The sequence below is a fragment of the Gopherus flavomarginatus genome, chromosome 16 (assembly GCF_025201925.1).
Source record: "Gopherus flavomarginatus isolate rGopFla2 chromosome 16, rGopFla2.mat.asm, whole genome shotgun sequence".
Taxonomy (NCBI): domain Eukaryota; kingdom Metazoa; phylum Chordata; order Testudines; family Testudinidae; genus Gopherus; species Gopherus flavomarginatus.
In genome coordinates this window covers 25,545,716-25,567,323 of record NC_066632.1, presented here as the reverse complement: position 1 = coordinate 25,567,323, position 21,608 = coordinate 25,545,716, and the positions used below count along the sequence as shown (strand labels likewise).

Genomic DNA, 21,608 nt, shown 5'->3' with positions numbered 1-21,608 from the left:
TATGAGCAGCCGCTGTCTATTTATGCCCCCGCCGGGTGGCTATTTAAGCTATTTATTGGCTCCCCAGCCGCCACTGCCTATTAAAGGGGTTTGATTTGTACAGACCGGCCTGCGCCTCATGCTGTTCGGGGGGTTTATTTCACACCTTGGGGCAGCACAGAGAAGGGGAAAGTCCTCGTGGGTCAATCCAGAGCCCAACATGCTCAGCCCCAGCCCCAAAGAGTCCGTGGCTTCCAGCAGCCCCCACTTAACAACGGTCCTTGGCCCTCCACCGTCCTTTCCTCTGGTCCCGGGCAAAGCTGGGCTCCGGGCCGCCCTCCTCCTCCTCGGCTCCTTGTTCTCCAGCTGGTCCCACCTGGCCGGCTTCCTGCAGAGGGGCGCTGACCAGGGCTGTTGTCTTCTGGGCCCCAGCCAGCTGAGTGTCAGCCGTGCCTGGGTGGCTGCGAGTAACCCTTTCCCCCGGCACCTAGTTAAACTATGCAGCACATGGAGAAACCGAGGCACACAGTCATCATACAAAATATTATGAAAAATTCCCAGCCACGTGGCTGGCACTGGGGGGAGGGGCAGGGGGGTTGCAAGGGCCATGGCACCCTTGTGCCAGCCAGCTCAGGCTAGTACCATTTCAGAGACCAACAGCCAGCCCTCCTGCCCCAGCTCAGCCCCCTGAACTCCCCGGGAATGGGCCAGGGCCTCTCCCAGGGCAGGGGCAGGGACTTCTGCCCAGCACCAGGGGCACTGTCCTCCCTGCTCTGCTCGGCCCCATCTTCAGGAGGAGGGAGCGTGGCTGAGGGGCAGGGGGGACACGGATGGACCGAGGGGCAGGACGCCTGGGGTCTGGTTCCAGCTTTGATGCCCTGGGAAACCTCAAGCCAGCCCCAGCCCCTAGTGCACCCCCTGGGGAGGGGGGGGTGCCTGGTGGTACACACACACCCCTCCCCCAGGGCTCAGCCCTCCCTGCTCCTCCCCACATCCAACTCCAGGCCCCCCCGCCCCAGAACCAGCCCAGCGCTCAGGCTCCGGCCACTCCTGGCCTGGGGGGAGCAGAGTTCCGCTTGGGCGAAGGCCCAGGGGCTCCCCTCCAGGTGGGGGGACCCCCCCCCGCAACCCCTGGGGGGAAAGGGAGAAGGGCACGGACAGTAGGAGAGGGTGTGGTGCCCTCTGGTGGCCAGCCAGAGCACAACAGCCCCGGGGCAGCAGGAGGTGCAGCCCGCACATGGCCCCCACACAAGGGGGACGAATAGTTCAGGGGATCCCCCCAGGAGACACCATGGAGCCCCCCCCAAACAGCACCACAGCGAGCTAGGGGGGGAGGTTTATTTACAAGAGAGAGAGAGAGAGAGAGAGTTCGTCTCACCCCCGGGGGAGCCACCTGCACCTCCACCATTAAGGACAGGAAAGCTCGAGAACCCCCCGCTCCAGGCTCCAGGGACCACAGATGGCCCAGGGCCTACCCGGAAGACAGGGAGAGGGTAAAGCCAGGGCCACCCCCAATACACAGGGGGGCCTGGGGAACAGGCCCCGGCCTCTGAGCCCCCCCAGCAAGGGGCAGACGCTGTCACTGGAAGTCCTTGGAGTCGACGTGGAGTGGGGGGAGGTCATTGGCCCCCACGAACAAGGCGCTGCCAGGCAGCACAGGGGGGGGCACATCGGCTGGCGGGGGCAGGTAGGGGTCTCCGCCTCGAAGCACGTTGGAGCCTGCAAGAGAAGGGGAGCCGGGCTCAGGGGAGCTGGGGGCAGGGGGCGCAGGGCCCGGGGAAAAGAGACATAACCGGGGCTGGGACAGCAGAGGCTGCGGGCTGGGAGTGAGGGGCACCCCCAGAGCTCGGCGGAGGGGGTTGGCCTCTTTACTCCCCCCACCCTCTTGGTGCCAAGCGTCCTCCCCATCCCCCAGGGCAGGAACTGGAGACTCACCAGCCTGATCAAAGCTCAACAGGTCCAGTTCCTGCTTTAGTGCCTCCAGCACCTCTTGAGTACTGGCCCCCGGCTCCAGCAACTCCAGCTGACTGGCCCCCGGCTCCAGCACCTCCGGCTGATCGGGTCCCGGCTCCAGCACCTCCGGCTGACTGGGTCCCGGCTCCAGCACCTCCAGCCCATAGGCCCCCAACCCCAGTGCCTCCAGCCCATAGGCCCCTGGCTCCAGTGCCTCCAGGTAATTGGCCCCTGCTTCCAGTGACTCCAGTTCATAAGCCCCCAATCCCAGTGCCTCCAGCCCACAGGCCCCTGGCTCCAGTCCATAGGCCCCCGGCTCCAGCGGCTCCAGGTGACTGGCCCCCGGCTCCAGCGGCTCCAGGTGACTGGCCCCCGGCTCCAGCGGCTCCAGGTGACTGGCCCCCGGCTCCAGCGGCTCCAGGTGACTGGCTGCCAGCCCCTCGGCTGCAGGAGGTGCCGCTACCATGTTCTCCGGGAGCCAGGGCTCATGTGGCTGCCTAGGAAGAGAGGGGGCCTGGCTTAGAGGGTCTGTGGTGGGGGAGGGGATGCTCTCAGGAATGGGGCAACCACCCAGGCCAAGCCCCAGGCCCCGCTGGAGCTGCTCTGAAGGGTGGTGGAGGGGAGGGGATTGGAAGGGCTGAGTAGCCCTTCCTAGGGATGGGAGAGGAGGGGGTGTAGCTGGGAGTCCCCCTGGGGAGCTCCCGTGGCAGTGGGGCAGCCCGGCCAGGGAGAGGGGCTGGGCCCTTGGATGTGGCAGGGGAGAAATCAGGTACTTCCTCTGCAGGGCTGGGGCAGGCCAGGACGCAGGGACCCCGGCGTCCGGCTCCCTCACCTGGAGGACACTCGGATCAGTCTCCGGTTCAGGTACTTCCTCTGCTCCAGCAGGTCCACTGGGGGAAGGGGGAAGAACAGAGGGGTCAGAGAGAGGGGAGCCCAGGTGGAAACGCCCCAGGGAGAGGTCCCCCCCCCCCGGTGAGACCCTCCCCACCCCTGCCACCGAACCAGCCAGGCACCAATTCTCACCTAGGCTGCAAACAGAGTAACCGCGAGTGTTGTACCAGAGTCAGGACTGAGGGGTACCGGTAGAGAGGGGTGAGCCCAGGGCTGTGGGTCAGGACCAAGGGGCACCGGCAGATCGGGGTGGGCCCAGGGGCTGCAGTGGGAGGCGAGCGGCCGGTACCTTCCCTCCTCTCGGTGTAGTACTTCCCAAAGGCCTCGTCCCGGGGCGTGCTGGGGTACAGAAACTTGAGGGGGTTCTCGGGGATGTTCTCAGCGGCCACCAGCTGGTAGTCATGGATGATGTCAGGCAGCGGCAGCGACGTCAGCTCCACCTTTGTGTAGGGCTCCACAGAACGGACCTTGGGCTGACCTGGGGGTGGGGGGGTTGTCACTGCCAGGGAGAGCCCCAGAGACGGGACAGGCTCCACCAAGGTCTCCCAGCGCAGGGGGGACAACGCAGGAATCTGGGTGCACAATGTCGCATTCCAACCATTAGGTAACACTGGCCCTGCCCCACGATAAATGGCGCCCAGTGAGGGGCGCAGGGGCCTGGGAGCCCGGACTCCTGGGTTCTCTTCCCCAGTGCAGGCGCCCGGCGACAGAAGAGCCTGGCTCCGGCCCTGGCTAGCAGGGGGCTGCGCCCTGGGGAAGACCCACCTTTCTCCCCGGGCTCCACCCAGCTGCAGGTGATGCCGCCCTCACGGCTGCTCTGGCTGAAACGCAGCAGGAAGGTGCCCATCTGCTTTCTCTTCAGCAGCTGCCGCTCCCGCTTGCGGCTCACGAAGCCCATGATGTGCCTGGAGGGGAGCAGAGTGGAGCCCGGGTCAGCCGCCGGCAGGGCCCCCTTGAGGACCCCCCCGGCGCCCCTTCCCCACGATGCTCAGCACCTGGAGTCTTCACTCCTCCGGGCTGCACAGCCCCTGTCCCCTTTACCTGGGGCCCCCCCATCTGCTCCCCTAAATCCTCCTCCGCCCCTACACACAAACCCCTATAATGGGCTGAGCCAGCCCCTGTTCAGGCTCTGGGGCAAGCCAGTGACGGGAGCAGCTGCAGTTCCTGGGCCTGACCAGATGGGGGAGCAGGCACCCCATGCACTGCTCAGATCCTCGCCCCCCCCTCCCGGCCCCCCCTACCCATCCTTCCAGAGCTGGGCCAGGTGGTCTCGGATCAGGTTCAGGATCCCGTCCAGCCAGGTCCAGAAGGAGAAGGTGGGCGGGTTGTCCTGCAGCAGAGAGGAGGCGAGAGGCTGAGGGGAGGTTATGGGGTGGGGGTGGGGAGGCGAGGGGGGGGACAGCCGCACTCAGCAGCCACTTACCTTGGCAAACTTGGCCCAGGTCAGAGTGCTGGCGGGGGTGGCTTCCGGCCCTTTAAGATGGGGGCAGGAGGGAGAAAATTGCAGGGTGGATTAATGCAGCTTCTCTGGGGTCCTTGTCCCCCTCCCCAGACTCAGCACCGACCCCCCCAGCAGGGACCATGGCTGTGACCTTAAATTCTCAGGGGAGCGCCCTGTAACCCCCAGATTGTGTGTGTATCATCAGGGCAGAGGAAAGCAGCACAACTGCGTTGCAGGGTCGTCACTAAAACACGCAGTGGGTTTGGGGAGTGCTCAGCTACCAGCTCTCCAGAGACAACGCCCGGGGGTGGGGGCTGAACGGACATCACCTGCCATCATCCAGCAGAGAAAATACAATTCAGTGACTCATCGCAAGAGACAAAAATCCCGTGGGGGGAGGAAAACGGCTTCATCTAGATATTGCCCCATCTAATAGGATTGAGAGTCCAGACTGCGGGCTTAGGTCTTATTTTCTCTTGGTAACTAACTCTGACTTTTTGTCCATCACTTAAAATCTCTCTTTCGTAGTCAGTCTGTGTGCTCGTCTCTGCCAGCGAGTTTGCCTGAAGTGCCTGGTAAGGGGCTTTGCTCAGGTTGGCAAAGGCTGGTGTTCGTCCACTTTCCATTCATGAAGTGGTGAACCAATCAATACAGTTGCACACCTCGTCTGGAGCGGCGCAGGACGGTATATTCCTGGGGTACGGTGCTGGCTGGTGCCTCACCGTGGGGTTCACAAGTGGCTCTGGGAGCATTCACACAATCTAGCTGGGTGTGGGGCGCCACAGGTGGTTGTGCTGAGTGATCGCAGCACCCGGAGGTGTTTGCTGCTTGTCACCGGTAAAAAGCATTGTGAGAGACCGCCCAGATTAGTGAGTTAACGAGGGCACAGTGCTGCCACAGTCCCAGGCTTCACCCCGGGGATCCCATCACAATCGCCCCCCTCCCGACACTGCAGAGGGGAAAGTGGGGTATAAAGGAGGCGACGCGACTCCCGCAAGGTCAGACTCGGGAGGAGAACCCAGGCGTCCTGGCACGCCCTGTGCCATTCCCCCAACCCTCACTGCCCACTCCACACACATGGGAGGGGGCAGTGCAGAGGCCAGGGGGTCCGGCCCATCTGCTCTGAGCCCCATGGACTTGGGGGGTCTTCCCTTTAGGCTCACTCTCCCCTCAGTGCTGGCCAGAGACCCCGGTGATGGGCTTCGGCCAGGACAGACCTGGGCCTTCCCCCCCAGAGGAGTCTCTGCCTTGCAGCCCCTAGGGGTGCTAGCCAGGTGCTGACCCCCCACTCCCGTTACCAAAGAGCTTTTCCGCCAGCATGTGCAGCTGCTCCTTGTCCAGCCCGCGCTCGGTGGCGGCTGAGAACTGCCAGCTCAGCACCTCGGCCAGCTGGGCCCAGGAGGCGGCCGGCGGCGCGGAGAAGAACAGCAGGTTCTGCAGGGAGAGCGCAGGGGTTAGTGGGGGAGGGGGGCTGGGACGCCCCAGAACCAGATCAGGGCCCCACCAAGCCCTGCTGCTGGAGCGGCATGGGGGAGGGGGGCATACGGGCCACAGGGACGTGGCCGCAAGGGGGCCCCACACTTGGGCGGAGCCACGGGGGGGCGGGGAAACGCAGCCCACCCTGGGCCGAACCGAGTGTGGGGAAGAGATGCCCACACCCACTGTGGAGTCCTGACCCCACAGACCCCAATCGCACAAAGCAGCCGTGACACTGGCCTGCGGGGGGGGGAGCCCCTCACCTTGGGGTCTGGGCTGAGCATGTTGAACCAGAGCACGGAGGCCCAGGCGCAGGAGAACTGGTTGTTGCTGGAGATGATCACCACAGGCAGGGTGGATGTCTAGGGGGAGGGGAGAGCTGTCAGCAGGGGAGGGGGAGAGAATGAGACACCCTCACCCCCCCCAAGCCCCTCCTTGCCCACCTGCAGCTCCAGTGCCAGCTCCTGGTACTTATAGTCCAGTGTGAACGTGATGAGGTGCAGCTCCTCCGTGACGGCAAGCAGGCCCTGCAACAGAAGGGGGCGGGGGGGGGGGTCAGCCAGGGGCCCGACCCCCCTGACCCAGGGGGTTTGGACCCCTGGTGCTTCAGCACCTCCCCGGGGGTCCCTGCAGAGGGGCGAACACACTGGGTCTGGGTTCGTAAGGGAGGTTGTGACCCAGCAGGGGGAGGGGCTGAAGGGGGGCTGAGCACATCCAGGGGCAGCAGTGGGACCCACCTGGGGTAGAAGCGCCCCCAGAGGGAAGCATTGGGGGGGCTGTACCCATTAAACCCACTGCCAGCTCTCCCCCCCCTCAGCTCTGCCCTGGGCTGGTCCCCCCAGGCTTGGCTGTAGGCGCCAGCCCCCACGCCCCCGGCCGGCCGGGCACACGCAGGAAACCCACCTCGCTGGCACCTTTGCTGCCTTTGCCCGAGGCCCCGGCCCTCTGGTCCTTCAGCGACTGCAAAGGAGAGAGTCAGTGCTTGGCCCCTGCCCGCCTGCCCAGCCCAGCCCGCGGCAGGGGGGAAACGGGGTCGAACCACCTGCCTGGGGCAGGGCTCCCCACTTCCCCTCCCCAAGCTGAGAACGCAGGCGTCCGGGCTCAGCACCTCAGCCCTTCCCCCTCCCCAAGCTGAGAACCCAGGCGTCCGGGCTCAGCACTTCAGCCCTTCTCCCTCCCCAAGCTGAGAACCCAGGCGTCCGGGCTCAGCACCTCAGCCCTTCCCCTTCCCCAAGCTGAGAACCCAGGCGTCCGGGCTCAGCACCTCAGCCCTTCCCCTTCCCCAAGCTGAGAACCCAGGCGTCCGGGCTCAGCACTCCAGCTGCCCTCTGCTTCCCCGTCCACTGAGAACCCAGGCATCCAGGCTCCCCACCCCAGCCCAAGCAGGGAACCCAGGAGTCCGGGCCCTCCCGCGCCTCGCCCGTACTATGTGCCGGAAGTCGCAGACCAGCCCCTCCATCTGCGGATCGTCCTGGACCAGCGTCTTGCTGGTGGACGTCAGGATGTTGAACTTCCGGAAGCTGCAGGGAGAAGCGAGAGGGGTGGGGCTGTGAGGCCGGCCGGGCCAGAGACCTGGGATCGAATCCGGACCGGAGCAAGGCCCTGGCTGGGCGGGGCCAGAGACCCTGGTGATGGGTGCCCGGAAAATACCCAGGAGAGAGACAAGAACCCCCTCAGCCCCAAGCACCTCGGCTGGAGCAGAGCCGGTGCCAGAAACAAAATGGATCCCTGCCCTGGGACCAGATCAGGGCTGGTGCCCCCAGCCCCTAGAAGGAAAAGGCCCCGTTCCCTACTCTGCCCCCGAGCCAGCCAGTCCCTGCCCTGGGACTGGGTGGGAGCCAGCGTGCCCTAGAGGGGAAAGGCCCCATATCCCAGTCCGTCCAGTCTCCCCAAGGTTTCTCCTAGGTGCCGGCCCGGCACTCACCCTTTCACGTCAGGGGGATGCCTGCAGGAGGAAACACAGGACACCACCAGTAAATCAGCTGCTTTCACCAGGGACCCTGCCCCCCGAGCCCCCCTGCAGGGCTTCCCGAGCCTGTCCCCACCGCTCCCTGCAGAGTTTCTGGAGCCTCTCCGCCCCAACCAGGGTTTCCAGCCCCCAGGCAGAGCCGCCTGTCCCCTGCCCCCCACCCGCTGGGCTCCCTGCCTTGTGGCTGGGTTGGTGTCCAGGCCCCGGGGGAAGGGGGTTAAGGCCCTTACGGGGGGGACATGACTCACTGGTCGAGGATGATTTTCACCTCCAGTCGATGGCTTCGATCCTGCAGCTTGACCAGGAGCCTGGGGGGAGAGGAGCCCGTCACCCTGGCCTGGCAGGACATATGGCCTGCATGGGGTGGTGGTGACGGGGGACGATGACACTCTGCCCCCAGGGCTCAGCGTCCCTCCCCCTCTAGCACCCGCTCCAACGGGGCCCATCCTGCCAGGGCCAGAAGCAGGGATCTGCCTTGGGGAGGGGCGGGGGGGGGTTGTGGAGTAAGCGCCACCCCCCTGCACAGGATGGTCAGGGACAGACGGGCACTGTGGTCGGGGGGCTCACCTGGCGCGGACGGAGAATTTGCTGCCAGTTTTCAGTACCAGAGGTCTCCGGTTGGGGAATGGCATGATGGGCTGGATTTCCACCACAAAGGCACTGCGGGGGGGGGGGGGTAGGGAGATGTTAGCACCCCAGGGTGCCTCCAACATGCTTCAATCCCCCCCAAATACCATGTAGCCCAGTGAGCCCCCACTCCTCTGGCCTCAGCTATCTGGTCTCTCCACCAAGAACCACTCCCCATGCAGCTGTCTCTGCATTAAGCATCTTCACTTAACTTTCACGACTTCGTATTATGCCTCTGTTTGCCCACAACTTTGTATCAGATCCTTACAAAGAAACTTTGCACTGAGCCTTGGTATAATGTTGAAAAAATGTCTTTTTGCTAAGGGTAGAATAAAATCCCGCCCCCCCCCCCCCAATCAATGGCCCTGTTGAATGAACGAGGGGCGAACGGGTAAAGCGGGAAGGCAGCACCTCCAGGCAGCTGGCGAGGGGCTGGAAGCCAGACCCAGGACAATGAAGCGGATCCAGGGGGCTCCCTGAAGAGGAGCAGCCGTACTGACGCCGTGGGGTGAGAAGCGAGCACCTGCTTTGGGACACCCTCTGTGCAGCACTGGGACAACCCCCAGGAAGCAGCAGCACAAAGGACCCACGGACACAGACAGACTGTGAACGTGGTGCAGATCTCGTCAGAGGGAAGCAGCTATAAGAGGAGGGGTCTTGCCCAGGACCCCAGGTCTTGTCTCCTCTGCCCGGCTCCACCTCTCCCCCAGCAAACTCACCCGGCCAGTGCGGTTAAGGGGAGCAACTCATTGGTAACAACAAAATTGTCTCTGTGTGTGTGTGTGTGTGCGTGTGCGCGCAGTATCTCCTATGCATATGATACAGTGTTGATTGCTACATGTATTCCCAATCAATGTGGTGCTTTGCCTTATTCCCCCAAAAAGATCCTGTACAGCACTTTAAGTACAACACTGGTGGGGCAGCCCCCCACCCCCATGTACCCCCATGCTCCTAGGAGCAGCCCCCCTGCCCCTCCCTGCATCATCCCAGCCCCCCCATGCTCCTAGGGGCAGCCCCCTGCCCCCCCACATCATCCCAGCCCCCCCATGCTCCTAGGGGCAGCCTCCTGCCCCCCCGCATCATCTCAGCCCCCCCATGCTCCCAGGGGCAGCCCCCTGCCCCTCCACACATCATCCAACCCCCTCCCTCACTCCTAGGGGCAGCCCCTGCTCCCCCATGCACCAGCCCCACCCCCACGTACACCCAGGTTCCTATGAGGCAGCCCCCCCCGCCCCAGGCGCTGCCCCCAGCACCTCCTCAGGAGGCAGGAGAGCTGCTCCTGCAGCCGGCTCTCCAGCAGGGGTCGCTGTGCTGCCAGGGGGTCGTGCAGGTAGGTGAGTTTGACGTGCTGGTCACCCAGGGCTCGCAGGAGGCGCCAGAGCTGGAAAAGCACCTCGGCCGCCCCCGTGAACCTGCGGGCGGAGAGGAGCCGGATCAGCCCTAGGGGTGGGGACCCCTTCGGGCCAGGGAGCCGCGTTCCCCAGCGGGATACACACAAGGCGGCCCAGAGACCCCCGGCCAGCCGGCCCGGGCCAGCCGGGGGGACGTCCCCAGAGAGCGGCTGCGTCGGTGTTGGCCCGTGTGACCCGCTTCCCCCCAGGCAAACACTCGCTTGTTTCTTTTCCCTAGTTAATAAACCACAGGCACCTTTCGGACGGGACTGGCTAAAACCGCCGGTGCCAGGACTGGATCCTGGGGGAAGTGCCTGGCCCTTGGGACGGGGAGTCACCTGAATATTGGGGCGACAAGGGACCATCTGTGCCGAGGGAGGGAGACAGGTCGCAGAGCCCCAGGGGCTGGCTGGGACGCCAGGGGGTTCACCCTTGTCCTTGGCTTGGGGATCTCGAACTGCAGACTGTACAGCCAGCCTAGGGTTTGCGCTCGGCTTCGGGGTCCGCCCACCGCCTGACCCCCTCCCCCAGCTGGTGAAAGGGTCCCAGACTCCCGGGGGGGGCCTCCAATCACCCCCTACCAGGTCTCCAGGCAGCTCAGGCTGGTGTCGCAGGCTGCCCCGATGCAGGCCCTCCGTTGCCGGTCCTTCCACTCGGCCAGCTCCTCCAGCAGGAAATCCCGCAGCGTCTCGCAACGGCCCAGCAGCTCCTGCGCCCAGGCCAGAATGTCCTGCCAGAGACACTGTCCGTCCTGACCTCAGGCGACCAACCGGCGGGGGGGGAGGGGGGCAGGGCCCTGCCCTACCGGCTCCTGCCAGCTTTGCCGGGGGCAACAGCGAGAACCCCATGGGGAAGACGCCAGACGCTCGGGGCGACCAGCTGTGCACAGCTCCCAGCACGACACTGAGCCCGGCCCAGCTGGGAGGCAGCTCCTGGGAAACTGAGGCACGTCCGGACAAGACCCACTGCGGAAGGGACCCAGGAAAACGGCCCCCAGAGAAGGGGTGTGTGTGTGTGTGTGTGGAGGGGGGGGGGTGACTGCCGCCTTGATCCAGCTGCCCCAGCGACCCACAGAGCCCCCCCAGGATGGCCCCTCAAGCAGGGGGCTGGCCCCATGCGGAGCCTCACCTTGCGGCTCCGGTCCAGGTTGTTCAGCATGGCCTGCAGCTGTTCCGTCTGGCGGGCCAGGTCGGGGCTGGGGGGAGCGCCGTTCGCTGGGGAGACGGCGACAGGGCGCGGTGAGGGGGGGGCACGAACGGCAGCCACGGGTCAGAACCTGCCCCTAGCGCCACGTGTGGGGACAGCCCCCCGTCCCCTGCAGCGCAGCACCTCCTGCTGTGCCCCCTACAGCACAGTGCCACCCACTGTGCCCCCCACCCCCTGCAGCGCAGCACCCCCTACTGAGCCCCCCCGCCCCCTGCTGTGCCCCTGCAGCACAGTGCCCCCCGCTATGCCCCCCACTTCCTGCAGCGCAGCACCCCCTACTGAGCCCCCCGCCCCCTGCTGTGCCCCTGCAGCACAGTGCCCCCCGCTATGCCCCCCACTTCCTGCAGCGCAGCACCCCCTACTGAGCCCCCCGCCCCCTGCTGTGCCCCTGCAGCACAGTGCCCCCCGCTATGCCCCCCACCCCCTGCAGCGCAGCACCCCCTACTGAGCCCCCCGCCCCCTGCTGTGCCCCTGCAGCACAGTGCCCCCCGCTATGCCCCCCACCCCCTGCAGTGCAGCACCCCCTACTGAGCCCCCCGCCCCCTGCTGTGTCCCTGCCCCTGCAGCGCAGCACCCCCTACTGGGCCCCCTGCCCCCTGCCCGCGATCTCCTCGCTGTGATGGGGGGGCAGTGTGACTGCGAGGGGAGAGCACCCCCTGCTGAACCCCAGCCCACAGAACAGGAGGCCTCAGCCCCCTAACGCCGCACGAGAGCAGAGAGGGCAGAGCTGGCTCTGGGGAGGAGCTCTCCTCTCCAAGTCACCCCCCGCCTCCTCCCGGGGCCCTCCTGGCCTGGCTCTGCCCTTGTTCACCTGCCGTGCTCACCAGCGCCACCCAGCCTGGCCGCTCCAGCACGCTGGGGTAGAGCAGGCAGGGCCCCCCCCCCGACTACCCCTTGCCCCCCATCTCTGCCCCATTACCTCCCCCCCAGCAGCCAGCCCGGGCTCCTCACCAACCATCAGGTGCAGCTTATAGCGGAAGTCGAAGGTGTCCTGCAGCTCCTCTAGGTGGCGCACTTCGCGATCCAGCTCCTGCGGGGGGGCCAAGGGAACCGCGTGAGGGGCAGGGAGTGCCTGGGGCACTGGCACAGCCAGGCTGCCGGCTGGCACGGGGGCCGGGCCCTGGGGTATGGAGCCACCTGGTCGTAGGTTCAAACCCAGCTCCGGGCGGGGAGGGGGGCAGCACACCAGGCTCCATATGCGATAGCCGGGCCATACCCACCTGCACCGCTGCCTTGGCCTCCCCAAGGCGCCGCCCGATCTTCTGCTGCCGGTCCGTCTCCATGGGGGCACTGGCCGGCGGCTGAGCTGCGGCCTGCAAGGGGTGCACAAGAGACAGGTCTCTTTTAGCCTCAGCCCACAGACACAGCCAGCCGCAGGCCGGGGGGCGGGCAGGGTCCCAGGAGAGGGGCTCTCCCCATATGTGGTGTTAGAGGTGCTGTGCTGTGGAAAGCCAGGGGCGGGGGGCGAATACCACGAGCCCCCAGCCCTGCTTACCTGCTGGGCCGCGAGCCCTCTGCTCAGAATGGCCTTCTCCTCCCGCAGCAGGTTGGCAATGACGTTGGCCAGCTGCTCCGGGCACTCCTGGTACCTGGCCTGGAAGAGAGCACAGGGGCGGGTGGGTCAGTGGGGGTGGGCACAGCACCCCACCCCCCCCAGCACCCTGCTCCCTACCTGCAAGTTCAGCTTGGATTTCCGCAGGTTGTGCTTGAGCACGAAGTCGTTCTCGCCGGCCCCGAAGCGGCTGTACTGGTCGTCCAGCAGGGCCAGCAGGGTGTGGAAGAGCATGTGGGCCTGGGAAGAGTGGGGCTCGGCCGCGGGGGGCTCGGCTGCCCGGTTCCTGGGGCAGAGACAAGGGGGCGCACTGCAGAGCCCCAGCCGCAGCCAGCTCCTGGACGACCCCACACCGACGGGGTCCCTCTACTGCCTGTTCCCCACAACTCCAGTGGGGGATCCATGGGGCCACACTGGGAGAGGCACCCGGGGGTCTCTGGGTGAGCCCCCAGCTGACCTATTTCCTGGGGATCCACCAGCCTTCTGCTCTCCCTTCTCTCATGTCGGGGGGGCATCTTTCCCCTCCCCCCGAACCCCTAAATCAGACACCACCCTCCACGTTAGAGCTGAGACAACCCCTGCACCTGCGGATTGTGGGTCCCCGCTGCTGACCCCCCCCCACCACATTAACCCTTCCCTCCCCGGCCCCGCAGTTACCAGTTCTGGTCTTCAAGCCAGGGGGCCAGGTACTGCCGCACCTCCATGGGCAGGTGGTCCTCCGAGTACAGCCTGTGCACCTGCTCCAGGTAGGCTTTCTCCAGCTGCTGGACCTCCTGCCACTGGGCCATGGTGGGGCCGTCCCCGGCGTCTCAGCTCCCCCTCTGGGAATGCAAACCAGGGCAGCAGGTGAGCAGGGGCCCCCCCTTCACACCCAGCCCAGGGCACCAGCAGGACGAGGACCTCGGGCCAGAGGCAGGTCCAGGGGCTGGGACATGGGGCCCTTCCCCTCTCGGGGCTGCCGGTTCCGATCCAGCCCCAGGGTGGGGACTGGCTGGTGTGGGGGCTCCCCAGGGGTCAGGGCCTGGCTCCCCCACAGGCTGTTCTTAGAACCACAGAGGCCCAGATGTGGTGGAAACCTCCCCCCCCCGTCCCTGCTCACCACATCTGGGGCTGCTGCTCCTGGCTGGTGGATGCAGCTACATTAGTGACGCCTTATTTTGGCGGTTGGCATTCCCATCTCCCCCTGCTCCAGCCGAGCCTGTCCTGCCCTGAGGCCGGATCGGAGCCAGTGCCCTGCACACGGGACAGACCCCATTTCTCATCCTCCCCCAGCCAGTCCCACTCTGGGGCCATATCGGAGCCAGCGTCCCTGAGAGGGGAAAGGCCCCATGCCCCCCACCCCGAGCCAGTTCCGCCTTGGGGCCGGATCGGAGCCAGCGCCCCTGGGAGGGGAAAGGCCTCGTGTCTCCCCCTCCCGAGCCAGTCCCGCCCTGGAGCCGGATCGGAGCCAGCGCCCTGCCCCGGAGGGGAAAGGCCCCGTGTCCCCTCCCCCCCCGAGCCAGTCCCGCCCTCGAGCCGGATCGGAGCCAGCGCCCCCCCCCGGAGGGGAAAGGAACCTGTCCCTGACTCATAGGGAGCACACACGCCCGGGGCCTGCACCGTTCCTGGCTCCGCAGCCACCACGAGAAACAGCTGCTGCTGTGGGGGCAGGATGAGATGCTGGCCCCGTGGCTCTAACCCAGCCCCCTCCCAGCCCTGACCCCCAGCGTGCCGCTGAACCAGGCTCAGCTCTGTATGGAAAGGGGCTGCTGGAGACACGCCTCCCCCCAGCACTTCCAGCTGAAAACAGCCACTGGTTTCTTTTGGGGCAAGAATCCAGACTGGGCTCCACCTCCCCAGCTCTGCTGGTGCCCCTCAGTCCCGACCCGCAGCCCCTGCTAGCCCAGCCCTGGGCTCCCCACCACCAGCTCTGCCGGTGCCCCTCAGTCCTGACCCGCAGCCCCTGCTAGCCCAGCCCTGGGCTCCCCACCACCAGCTCTGCCGGTGCCCCTCAGTCCTGACCCGCAGCCCCCTGCTAGCCCAGCCCTGGGCTCCCCACCACCAGCTCTGCCGGTGCCCCTCAGTCCCGACCTGCAGCCCCTGCTAGCCCAGCCCTGGATCCCAGCCCAGCATAAAAGGAACCTCCAGGTGGATTCAAGGCAGCAGAGTGATTTGGCGCAGTTGGCAGAGGGCACCTGATGCCCCCCCAGATCGTTACAGTCTCCCTAGCAAGGGCAGAGTTTCCAGCCTCCGCCCACTTTGCCCGTGGGGGCCCGGAGGCCGAAACGCCCCACTGCTGCCAGCAGGAGCTGCCACCCCTGCCCCCAGCCTGGGTTCGTTCACGTGGGCGTTCGAGAACTCGACCAAACAGCAGCATGTAGATGTGAAACTAGGAGAGGAGACTTGGGTGTAGAACAACATGCCCCCAGCCACTGTGCTGGGACCCGACAGGCCCTATGCCCCCGAGAGCCCGGGCCAAACGCTGGGACATCTTGGGGGAGCCAGGAACATAAATGCTCCAGTTACGGCAAAGCACCCCCAACTGGCCCTGACTCAGTGGCTGCAGGCCCTCTGCAAAGCCAGCTCCTCACTTCGGGGCCCCCCTGCAGCTGGAAAATGTTTGCCTCTTTAAGGGCATGAACGGCACAAATCCTTGGGAGTCCTGGGGGCCTTCAGCCAGAAGGGGCTCACTGGAACTGTGGGGGAGCCCAGGGCTGGGGGAGCAGGGGTTGCGGGTCAGGAGTGAGGGGCACTGGCAGAGCTAGGGGGGAGCCCAGGGCTGGGCTAGCAGAGGCTGCAGGAAACAGGCAGGGTCGAGAGCAACCCACCAAATACCCCTAATTCCATCCCTAACTTCCGTGCCAGCCTCCCTCTGCTGGCCTGGCTCCTGGCAGCTTGACACCGTCAGCACTTTCAGCCATTTCCCCCACACCCTCCCTTCCCCCCCCATAGCAGGGCCCAAACCGTGTTCAGAGCCCTGAGGCGCCTTGTTCCCTCCCCCCACCAACCCACCAGGGAGGGGACCGGCCTGGCCCTGGCTAGACATGAGCTGTCATGACCCCATGGGGCCTTCTGGCCTCCAAGCCTCTGTCGCTCCAGGACCCCAGTGGCTGAGCACAAGCCCCGTCCTCTCCTCCTTGGACCCCCCCAGACTGGCTCCTCCGCCCCAGCCAGCCCCCCCCCGCAGCTTGGCTCCTGTGGGGTTAAACCCTTCGGGGAGGGCAGAGGAGGATTCGATGCAGCCGAGGGCAGCGCCAGGCGGATTTCTGCCCCGGCGCAGGGGATGCAGGCGAGTTCAGAGCCGGCTATGGGGCAGGCCTTCCCAGCTACCCGGCCCCGAAGTGGGGCTCACGCTTGGATTCCCCAGTGAGCTCCCCAAAGGGAAGCCAGAGGCTGGTTGGGAGGGGCCCTGCGGGGGGCGCCCAGCTGCCCACAGTGGCAGGGATCTCACCGTGCACAGGCAGAGCCGGGCAGCGTCGCCAGCTGCCGCCCGCATCACCAGAAACCCGGGGGAGAAGGAAACTGAACTCGAGTCAGTTCCCTGAACGGGCGGTGGGGTGGGGTGGGGGGCACTTTTCTTAGCTCCTGCTCTGCTCAGGGCCTTACGCACCAGGGGGCAGTGGGTGCCAGCCACTGCCCAGAGCTGCACAACCTTGCCCCTGTCACGCCAAGGCACCCTCACCCGCCATGGCAGTCCCGTCCCACAGGGGTTCGGGAAGGGAGCGTGGGGGTGACATTGGCCAGGAGGCTCCTGCCCCGTGGGGGAGGGCACCATGATACGCAGCCCCCCTCACACACCTGGGGCCAGGGGAGGGAGGCTTTCGCTGGTGCTGAAAGCTCATCAGTTGGCACTGAAACCATCCCCCCAGATACCCTACCCCTGCCCCACCCCTGCCCCCTGCTCCTCTGTCCTGCCCCCAAACTCCCTAGTGCCCCCCAGAAACCCCCCATAGCCAGGCCCCTCAGATAGCCCTCCTCTGCCCCCTGCCCCCAGCGCCCCCCAGAAACCCCCCACAACCGGGCCCCCTACATACCCCTCCTCTGCCCCTGCCTCCAAACTCCCCAGTGCCCCCCAGAAACCCCCCATAGCCGGGCCCCCCAGATACCCCTCCTTTGCCCCCTGCCCCCAGCTCCCCAGTGCCCCCCAGAAACCCCCCACAGCCTGGCCCCCCACATAGCCCTCCTCTGCCCTCTGCCCCCAAACTCCCCAGTGCCCCCCAGAAACCCCCCACAACCGGGCCCCCTAAATACCCCTCCTCTGCCCCTGCCCCCAAACTGCCTAGTGCCCCCCAGAAACCCCCCATAGCCGGGCCCCCCAGATACCCCTCCCCTTCTCCCAGGCCCCCCAGGGCAGCTCCGCCCCCCACCGCGCCGGACCGCTACCTCCCAGCTGCGCGGACCAGCTCGCAGGTCCCCTAAGGCTGCCGTGCCGGGCACCGCGCTGCCCTCCCGCCGCGCAGGGAGCCGCTCTTCCGTGTGCGGGAGGAGACCCCGCCCCTGCCCGGCGCTGGTAGGTGGAGAGGCGGGGCGGGACACGCCCCTCCCAGGAGCAGCGGCGGGAGGGGAGGCGCCGGGTGGAAAAGCCGAGACCGAAGCAGGAGCGAGCCGACAGACTTCCCAGAAATCGCGTCACCGGGAAGGAGGGGCCTGGGCAAGGGGGCGTGGCCGACTTGGGGAAAAGAGGGGAGGAGGGGCGGGGCCTATAGAAGAAGGGGAGGGGGGAGCAGGAGAGGGAGAGGAAGGGGTGGGGAGAGGGGGAGCAGGAGGGAGAGAGAAGGGGGAGGTGGGGAGGTGGGAGAAGGAGGAGGAAGGAGGGGAAGCAGGGAAGGGTGGGTGGTGGGAGCAGGAGAGGTGGGGGAGCAGAGAGAGGAAGGAGGGGAAGCAGGGAGGGAAGGGTGGGGTGGGGAGGTGCGGGAGTGGGAAGGTGGGAGCAGGGAGGAGAAGGGTGGAGAAGGGGGAGGGGTGGGAGGAGAAGGGTGGAGGTGGGGAGCAGGGGAAGGTGGGAGCAGGGAGGGGAAAGGTGAAGGAGGGGGAGGAGTGGGAGCAGGAGAGGTGGGGGGAGCAGAGAGGAGAAGGGAGGGGGTGGGTGGGGAGGTGGGAGCAGGAGGGAGAGAAGGGTGGAGGTGGGGAGCAGGGGAAGGTGGGAGCAGGGAGGGGAAGGGTGAAGGAGGGGGAGGGGTGGGAGCAGGAGAGGTTGGGGGAGCAGAGAGGAGAAGGGAGGGGTGGGTGGGGAGGTGGGAGCAGGAGGGAGAGAAGGGTGGAGGAGGGGAGCAGGGGAAGGTGGGAGCAGGGAGGGGAAGGGGGAAGAGGGAGGGGGTCGGTGGGGAGGTGGGAGCAGGAGGGAGAGAGAAGGGTGGAGGTGGGGAGCAGGGGGGGTAGGGGGGAGCGGGAATGGGGAGCAGGGACGCCCACAGCCCATGCACTGCACCAGGCCCAGGCCCCGAAACAAGGGGACAGGACCTTCCCCTGCTCGCCTGGAGCCAGAGTTCACCTGCCCACGGGTGGGGAGACCTGGCAGCCGGCTGCTTTCAAGCCCTGCCCTTGTGTACCTAGCACTGGTCATCCGTGGATCTCAGAGCACTCGACAAATGGGCCCAAGTTAGGACCTGGCTCCCCCAGCCCCTTGCTTTACTGCCGCACTCACTGCCAGCCCGGAGTGGGCGTAGAACCCAGGAGTCCTGGCTCCCACTGCCCTGCTGTAATCACCAGCCTGCACTTTCCTGGCTGGTAACAAAACCCTGCGAAGGCCGAGCTCCATTAGCCAGGACGAGGCCGGGCTGGGCAGGCCGCAGGAGGCAATTTGACCCCAGGGTCGTCCATGACTCAGGTTGCTGGGGGGAGGTCTAGGTTGGATATCAGGAAACACGATTTCCCTTGGAAGGCGGTGAAGGTGGTGGACTCTCCTTCCTTAGTGGTTTTTAAGGTCAGGCTTGACAAAGCCCTGCCTGGGGTGATTTAGCTGAGGTTGGTCCTGCTTTGAGCAGGGGTTGGACTAGATACCTCCTGAGGTCCCTTCCAACCCTGCTAGTCTAGGAGTCTATGATTCTGGGAGAAATTTGGCAGCCGGCCCCTTTGAGACCCGCTGATCTTTAGACTCGACTCGTGGCAGTTGGCTACCCTGAGTCAGGCTAACCCTGGCAGGAGATCAGATGCCTATTATCGATTTCAAACACAAGCGCTCATGCTGAGTTGGCATGGGGGGGGCAGGGTCCTTCCCTCCTCCCCATAGCACCCCGCAGGGGGCTGGAAATTGACCGGAGCGACTCCAGCCCTCGTGCCCACTGTGGCTGAGAGAGCTGGCCACCAGGGCCTGGGCTGAGACCTACCAAACTCATTGCACTGGAGGCCACGGCTGGGCATGCATCTGGGCTGGCTGTGAGGCAGCTCCCCTCCCCAGCACCCCGCCGCCCCCATCACAGACACCAGCACTGGGCTCAAGGAATGGGCAGCGCCCCGCTTTATTCACACCCAGACCGATGGCGGCACAAAGGAGCCGGCTGCGGTGACGGGGCTGGAGGAGCTCGTGGACGGGGGGGCAGACGGCTCCACCTGCCGGAAGTAGCTGATCAGAGACCGCACCCCCGCTTTGATGGCCGGCTTCAGCCCTATGCCGACACTGAGGCCCATGTTGCCCCCTGCCCCGCCCATGAGCACCACGAGGGCGTCGTAGCTCAGGTCCAGGGCTGCCTCGATGCCCCGCTCCTTGGCCAGCGCCGTGCAGTTGTGGAAGGCGTAGTAGATGCTGGTGCCAACATTGTAGTAAGTGCTGACCACGGGCACCCACTCCAGCACGTTGTGCACCTTCCGCTCCCGCTCGCTGCTGCAGGCCTCCGCGCTCCTGCGCCGGTTCCTCCCTGCCCGGCGGCACTGGTGCAGCCAGGCCTGGGCCCCGCGGCCCGGCAGGGAGTAGGCACCGGGCTGTCCGATCACCGAGAAGGAGGTGGTCCCGTTGGAGGCCACGCCGGCGCAGGCAGATCCCAGCCTGTGGCAGGCCCTGGCGGCGGCTGGGAAGACGCCGTGGGTGCTGGTCACCGGGCCCAGCAGCAGGGAGCTGTCAAGCTGGGCCAGGCCCGAGCATCGTCGGGGGCCCGGCCCTGCCAGCTGATCCACATTGAAGAGCAGGGCGGTCCTACCTCTCCCGCCCTGCCTGCGGGTGCCTGGGAGTCCTGCTATCCCCAGCAGCAGCGCGTTGGCATCATCCACCCCCACCGCCCCATAGAGCTGCAGCACCAGCCCCTCAGCCTGGTGAGGGCAGCCAGCCCCTTGCAAGGAGAGGGCTAAGGCTGCGCTGGCGAGGGTCTGGGGCAGTGGCGGGAGCTGGGAGAAACCCTCCAGGGCCTCAGGCAGCAAGTCGTGGCAGGAGACCCCCACCCGTGGGAGTCCCGGCTGGGGAAGCCGCCCCAGGAGGGAGTCAAGCAACCCCCTGGCAGCAGCCTGATGCGAGCTGGGTGCATCGGGAGAAGCAGGGAGGGGGATGACTTCCGTCCCCAGGGGCTTGGCAGTCCCAGCGGCGCCTCCCCCTGGGACCGTGGGGGGCAGCCGGTGCCCATGGAGCTCATGGCACAGCAGGAGCAGGCAGCAGCAGAGAAGTGGCTGGTGCATGGTGGGCCGGTCCTTCGGGTGTGCAGCACAGACCCTAGTGAGGAGGACACGTCACAGACACAAGAATCCGGAGCCCCACCCCGCACCAGGGGACCCTCTGGCGGGGGATGCCATCTACTGGCACAACCGGGCTCGAGGGACCAGCCTTTGGCCGCTGGAGACGGGGTTCAAATGCATGGTGTCTGGCTGGGGGAGGAGACTGTGGGTCGGGGTGACCGCAGAGCTGTGGGGGGCAGCGGAGCCTAGCAGACACAGCACCGGCCTGGAACGTGGGAGGCCTGATTTCTATTCCCAGCTCTGCCTGGGCCTCAGTTTCCCCACAGTAAAGCACTTCAGCACAACGTGTGAGGGAAGAACCAGGCATCATTATCAGAAGGGGAGTTCAGGGGGCTGCAGGCTGGAATTGAGGGGCATTGGCCATCCCTTTGAATCCCCAAGGGGGGCCATAGGCCAGGGCCCCCAGGAGCCAAGGATGGGGGGCAGGTTCCCCCAACATAGGTGAGTTCAGGCAGCAAAGCAGGTCCTCAGGTCCCAATGTTGTGGCAGCTGCATTAAACTGGAGGCAAAGGGGGGGGGGGTCAGATGACGCACCAGGGGGGAATTCTCCCCCTGCCCCCAGGGAAGAGTGAAACTGGTTGGCACCAATCTGGCCATTCCCCCACTGAGCTGCCTGAGAGGGGAGAAGAGCCCCCCCCCACCACCACCAACAGCCCAGGACAGGGGGCAAATGCCCCGAACCCCCAGCTCAGCCACATTGGTCCACACGACTCAGTGTGTGACTGACACTGGCAACTTCCACTCCTCCCCCACCATGGGCAAATGGGGCATTCCCCCCACCCAGCTCAGTAGCAATGATTTGCACGCCCACAGCAGTTCCCCCCAACCCCCAATGACAGAGCTGCCCCCCACCACGCCCTGCTGGGGTTTGGAGACCAATACTGGTGCGAAGGCCTCGTGTAAACGCGCAGCGGCCTCGGCTCCAGGAGCAGTGGGGACAAACACTGAGGCAGGGGGGCTGCAGCCTCCACTCACCTGGGCACAGAGATCAGGAGCTCCTGGGCACCAGGCGGGAGGGCAGGATGCCTGGCCCAGAGCCTGCCTGGCCCCTTTTATAGCCCTCGCCCAGGCCTGGCAATCCCTTATCAGGCAGCCGATTGCAACAGCCTCGGACTCTCGGGTCCCTGCCCCCCCTTCCCAGCCTGCAGCTCCCCCGTGCCCTGTCTCGGCAGCAGTGCCTTGGCTGGGGGCTGCCCCGTTCCTGGCAGGGCAACCGCTGGGCACAGCGGACACAGGGTAAGGTAGGGCCCACGGGCAGCCAAGGCCACAGGGGCCGAGGGATCTGGGGAAGGCCCAGGCTGGGCTCAGGCCAGGGTCTCTGGGCCCCGTTTGCGCAGCTGTTAATAAAAAGATAACCACCCCCCTCCACCCGCAATGTCACCAGGCTGGGCCAGGGCCCCTCCCAGCCAGCTCTAGTGTGTGTGTGTGTGGGGGGGAAAGAGAACCAGCCTGGGGACACTCTAGGGAGGGGAGATTGAAGCTGGG

The 21,608-nt window shown here is 66.1% G+C and overlaps 2 protein-coding genes and 1 long non-coding RNA gene across 12 annotated transcripts; all 3 read right to left on the bottom strand.

Annotated features, from left to right (window-relative positions):
• Window positions 1-119: 119 nt before the first annotated feature.
• Window positions 120-18,878, bottom strand: STAT2 (signal transducer and activator of transcription 2). 10 transcript variants are annotated; one of them, XM_050925566.1, is made up of 25 exons: window positions 16,848-16,937; window positions 13,143-13,306; window positions 12,606-12,771; window positions 12,429-12,527; window positions 12,154-12,246; window positions 11,885-11,963; window positions 10,856-10,941; window positions 10,309-10,469; window positions 9,590-9,748; window positions 8,277-8,369; window positions 7,958-8,017; window positions 7,665-7,685; window positions 7,167-7,260; window positions 6,644-6,700; window positions 6,184-6,267; window positions 6,004-6,102; window positions 5,563-5,698; window positions 4,247-4,296; window positions 4,065-4,177; window positions 3,589-3,728; window positions 3,113-3,301; window positions 2,765-2,822; window positions 2,057-2,429; window positions 1,915-2,026; window positions 1,029-1,698 (listed from the first exon to the last, which is right to left on the bottom strand). In XM_050925566.1, exons 2-25 carry the CDS (start codon window positions 13,271-13,273, stop codon window positions 1,559-1,561), a joined length of 2,793 nt encoding a protein of 930 aa, XP_050781523.1. In that variant the 5' UTR covers window positions 13,274-13,306; window positions 16,848-16,937; the 3' UTR covers window positions 1,029-1,558. The 10 variants fall into 10 exon arrangements, with proteins under 10 accessions (XP_050781525.1, XP_050781523.1, XP_050781524.1 ...); XM_050925567.1 differs by having other exon boundaries at window positions 2,087-2,429; XM_050925568.1 differs by lacking the exon at window positions 1,029-1,698 and adding an exon at window positions 120-475 and having other exon boundaries at window positions 1,915-2,429.
• On the bottom strand, window positions 6,708-7,160 carry LOC127035556 (uncharacterized). The gene is made up of 3 exons (XR_007769878.1): window positions 7,057-7,160; window positions 6,901-6,952; window positions 6,708-6,848 (listed from the first exon to the last, which is right to left on the bottom strand). It is a non-coding gene; the product is annotated as an uncharacterized LOC127035556 (long non-coding RNA).
• A 20-nt stretch (window positions 18,879-18,898) lies between the features above and the next one.
• APOF (apolipoprotein F) lies at window positions 18,899-21,453 on the bottom strand. The gene is made up of 2 exons (XM_050925570.1): window positions 21,099-21,453; window positions 18,899-20,100 (listed from the first exon to the last, which is right to left on the bottom strand). The coding sequence occupies exon 2, from the start codon at window positions 20,064-20,066 to the stop codon at window positions 18,927-18,929; it is 1,140 nt and encodes a 379-aa protein (XP_050781527.1). The 5' UTR covers window positions 20,067-20,100; window positions 21,099-21,453; the 3' UTR covers window positions 18,899-18,926.
• Window positions 21,454-21,608: the final 155 nt, after the last annotated feature.

What these genes read in the sequence shown, in the direction of transcription:
- STAT2 (XM_050925560.1), bottom strand. Translation starts at nt 13,273, where the DNA reads ATGGCCCAGTGGCAGGAGGTCCAGCAGCTGGAGAAAGCCTACCTGGAG. An exon ending in GTGAAAATCATCCTCGACCA is followed by an intron (nt 7,686 to 7,957) that starts GTGAGTCATGTC and finishes TTCCTCCTGCAG; the next exon opens with GCATCCCCCTGACGTGAAAG. An exon ending in GCTGGCGGAAAAGCTCTTTG is followed by an intron (nt 4,297 to 5,562) that starts GTAACGGGAGTG and finishes CCCATCTTAAAG; the next exon opens with GGCCGGAAGCCACCCCCGCC.
- APOF (XM_050925570.1), bottom strand. Translation starts at nt 20,066, where the DNA reads ATGCACCAGCCACTTCTCTGCTGCTGCCTGCTCCTGCTGTGCCATGAG.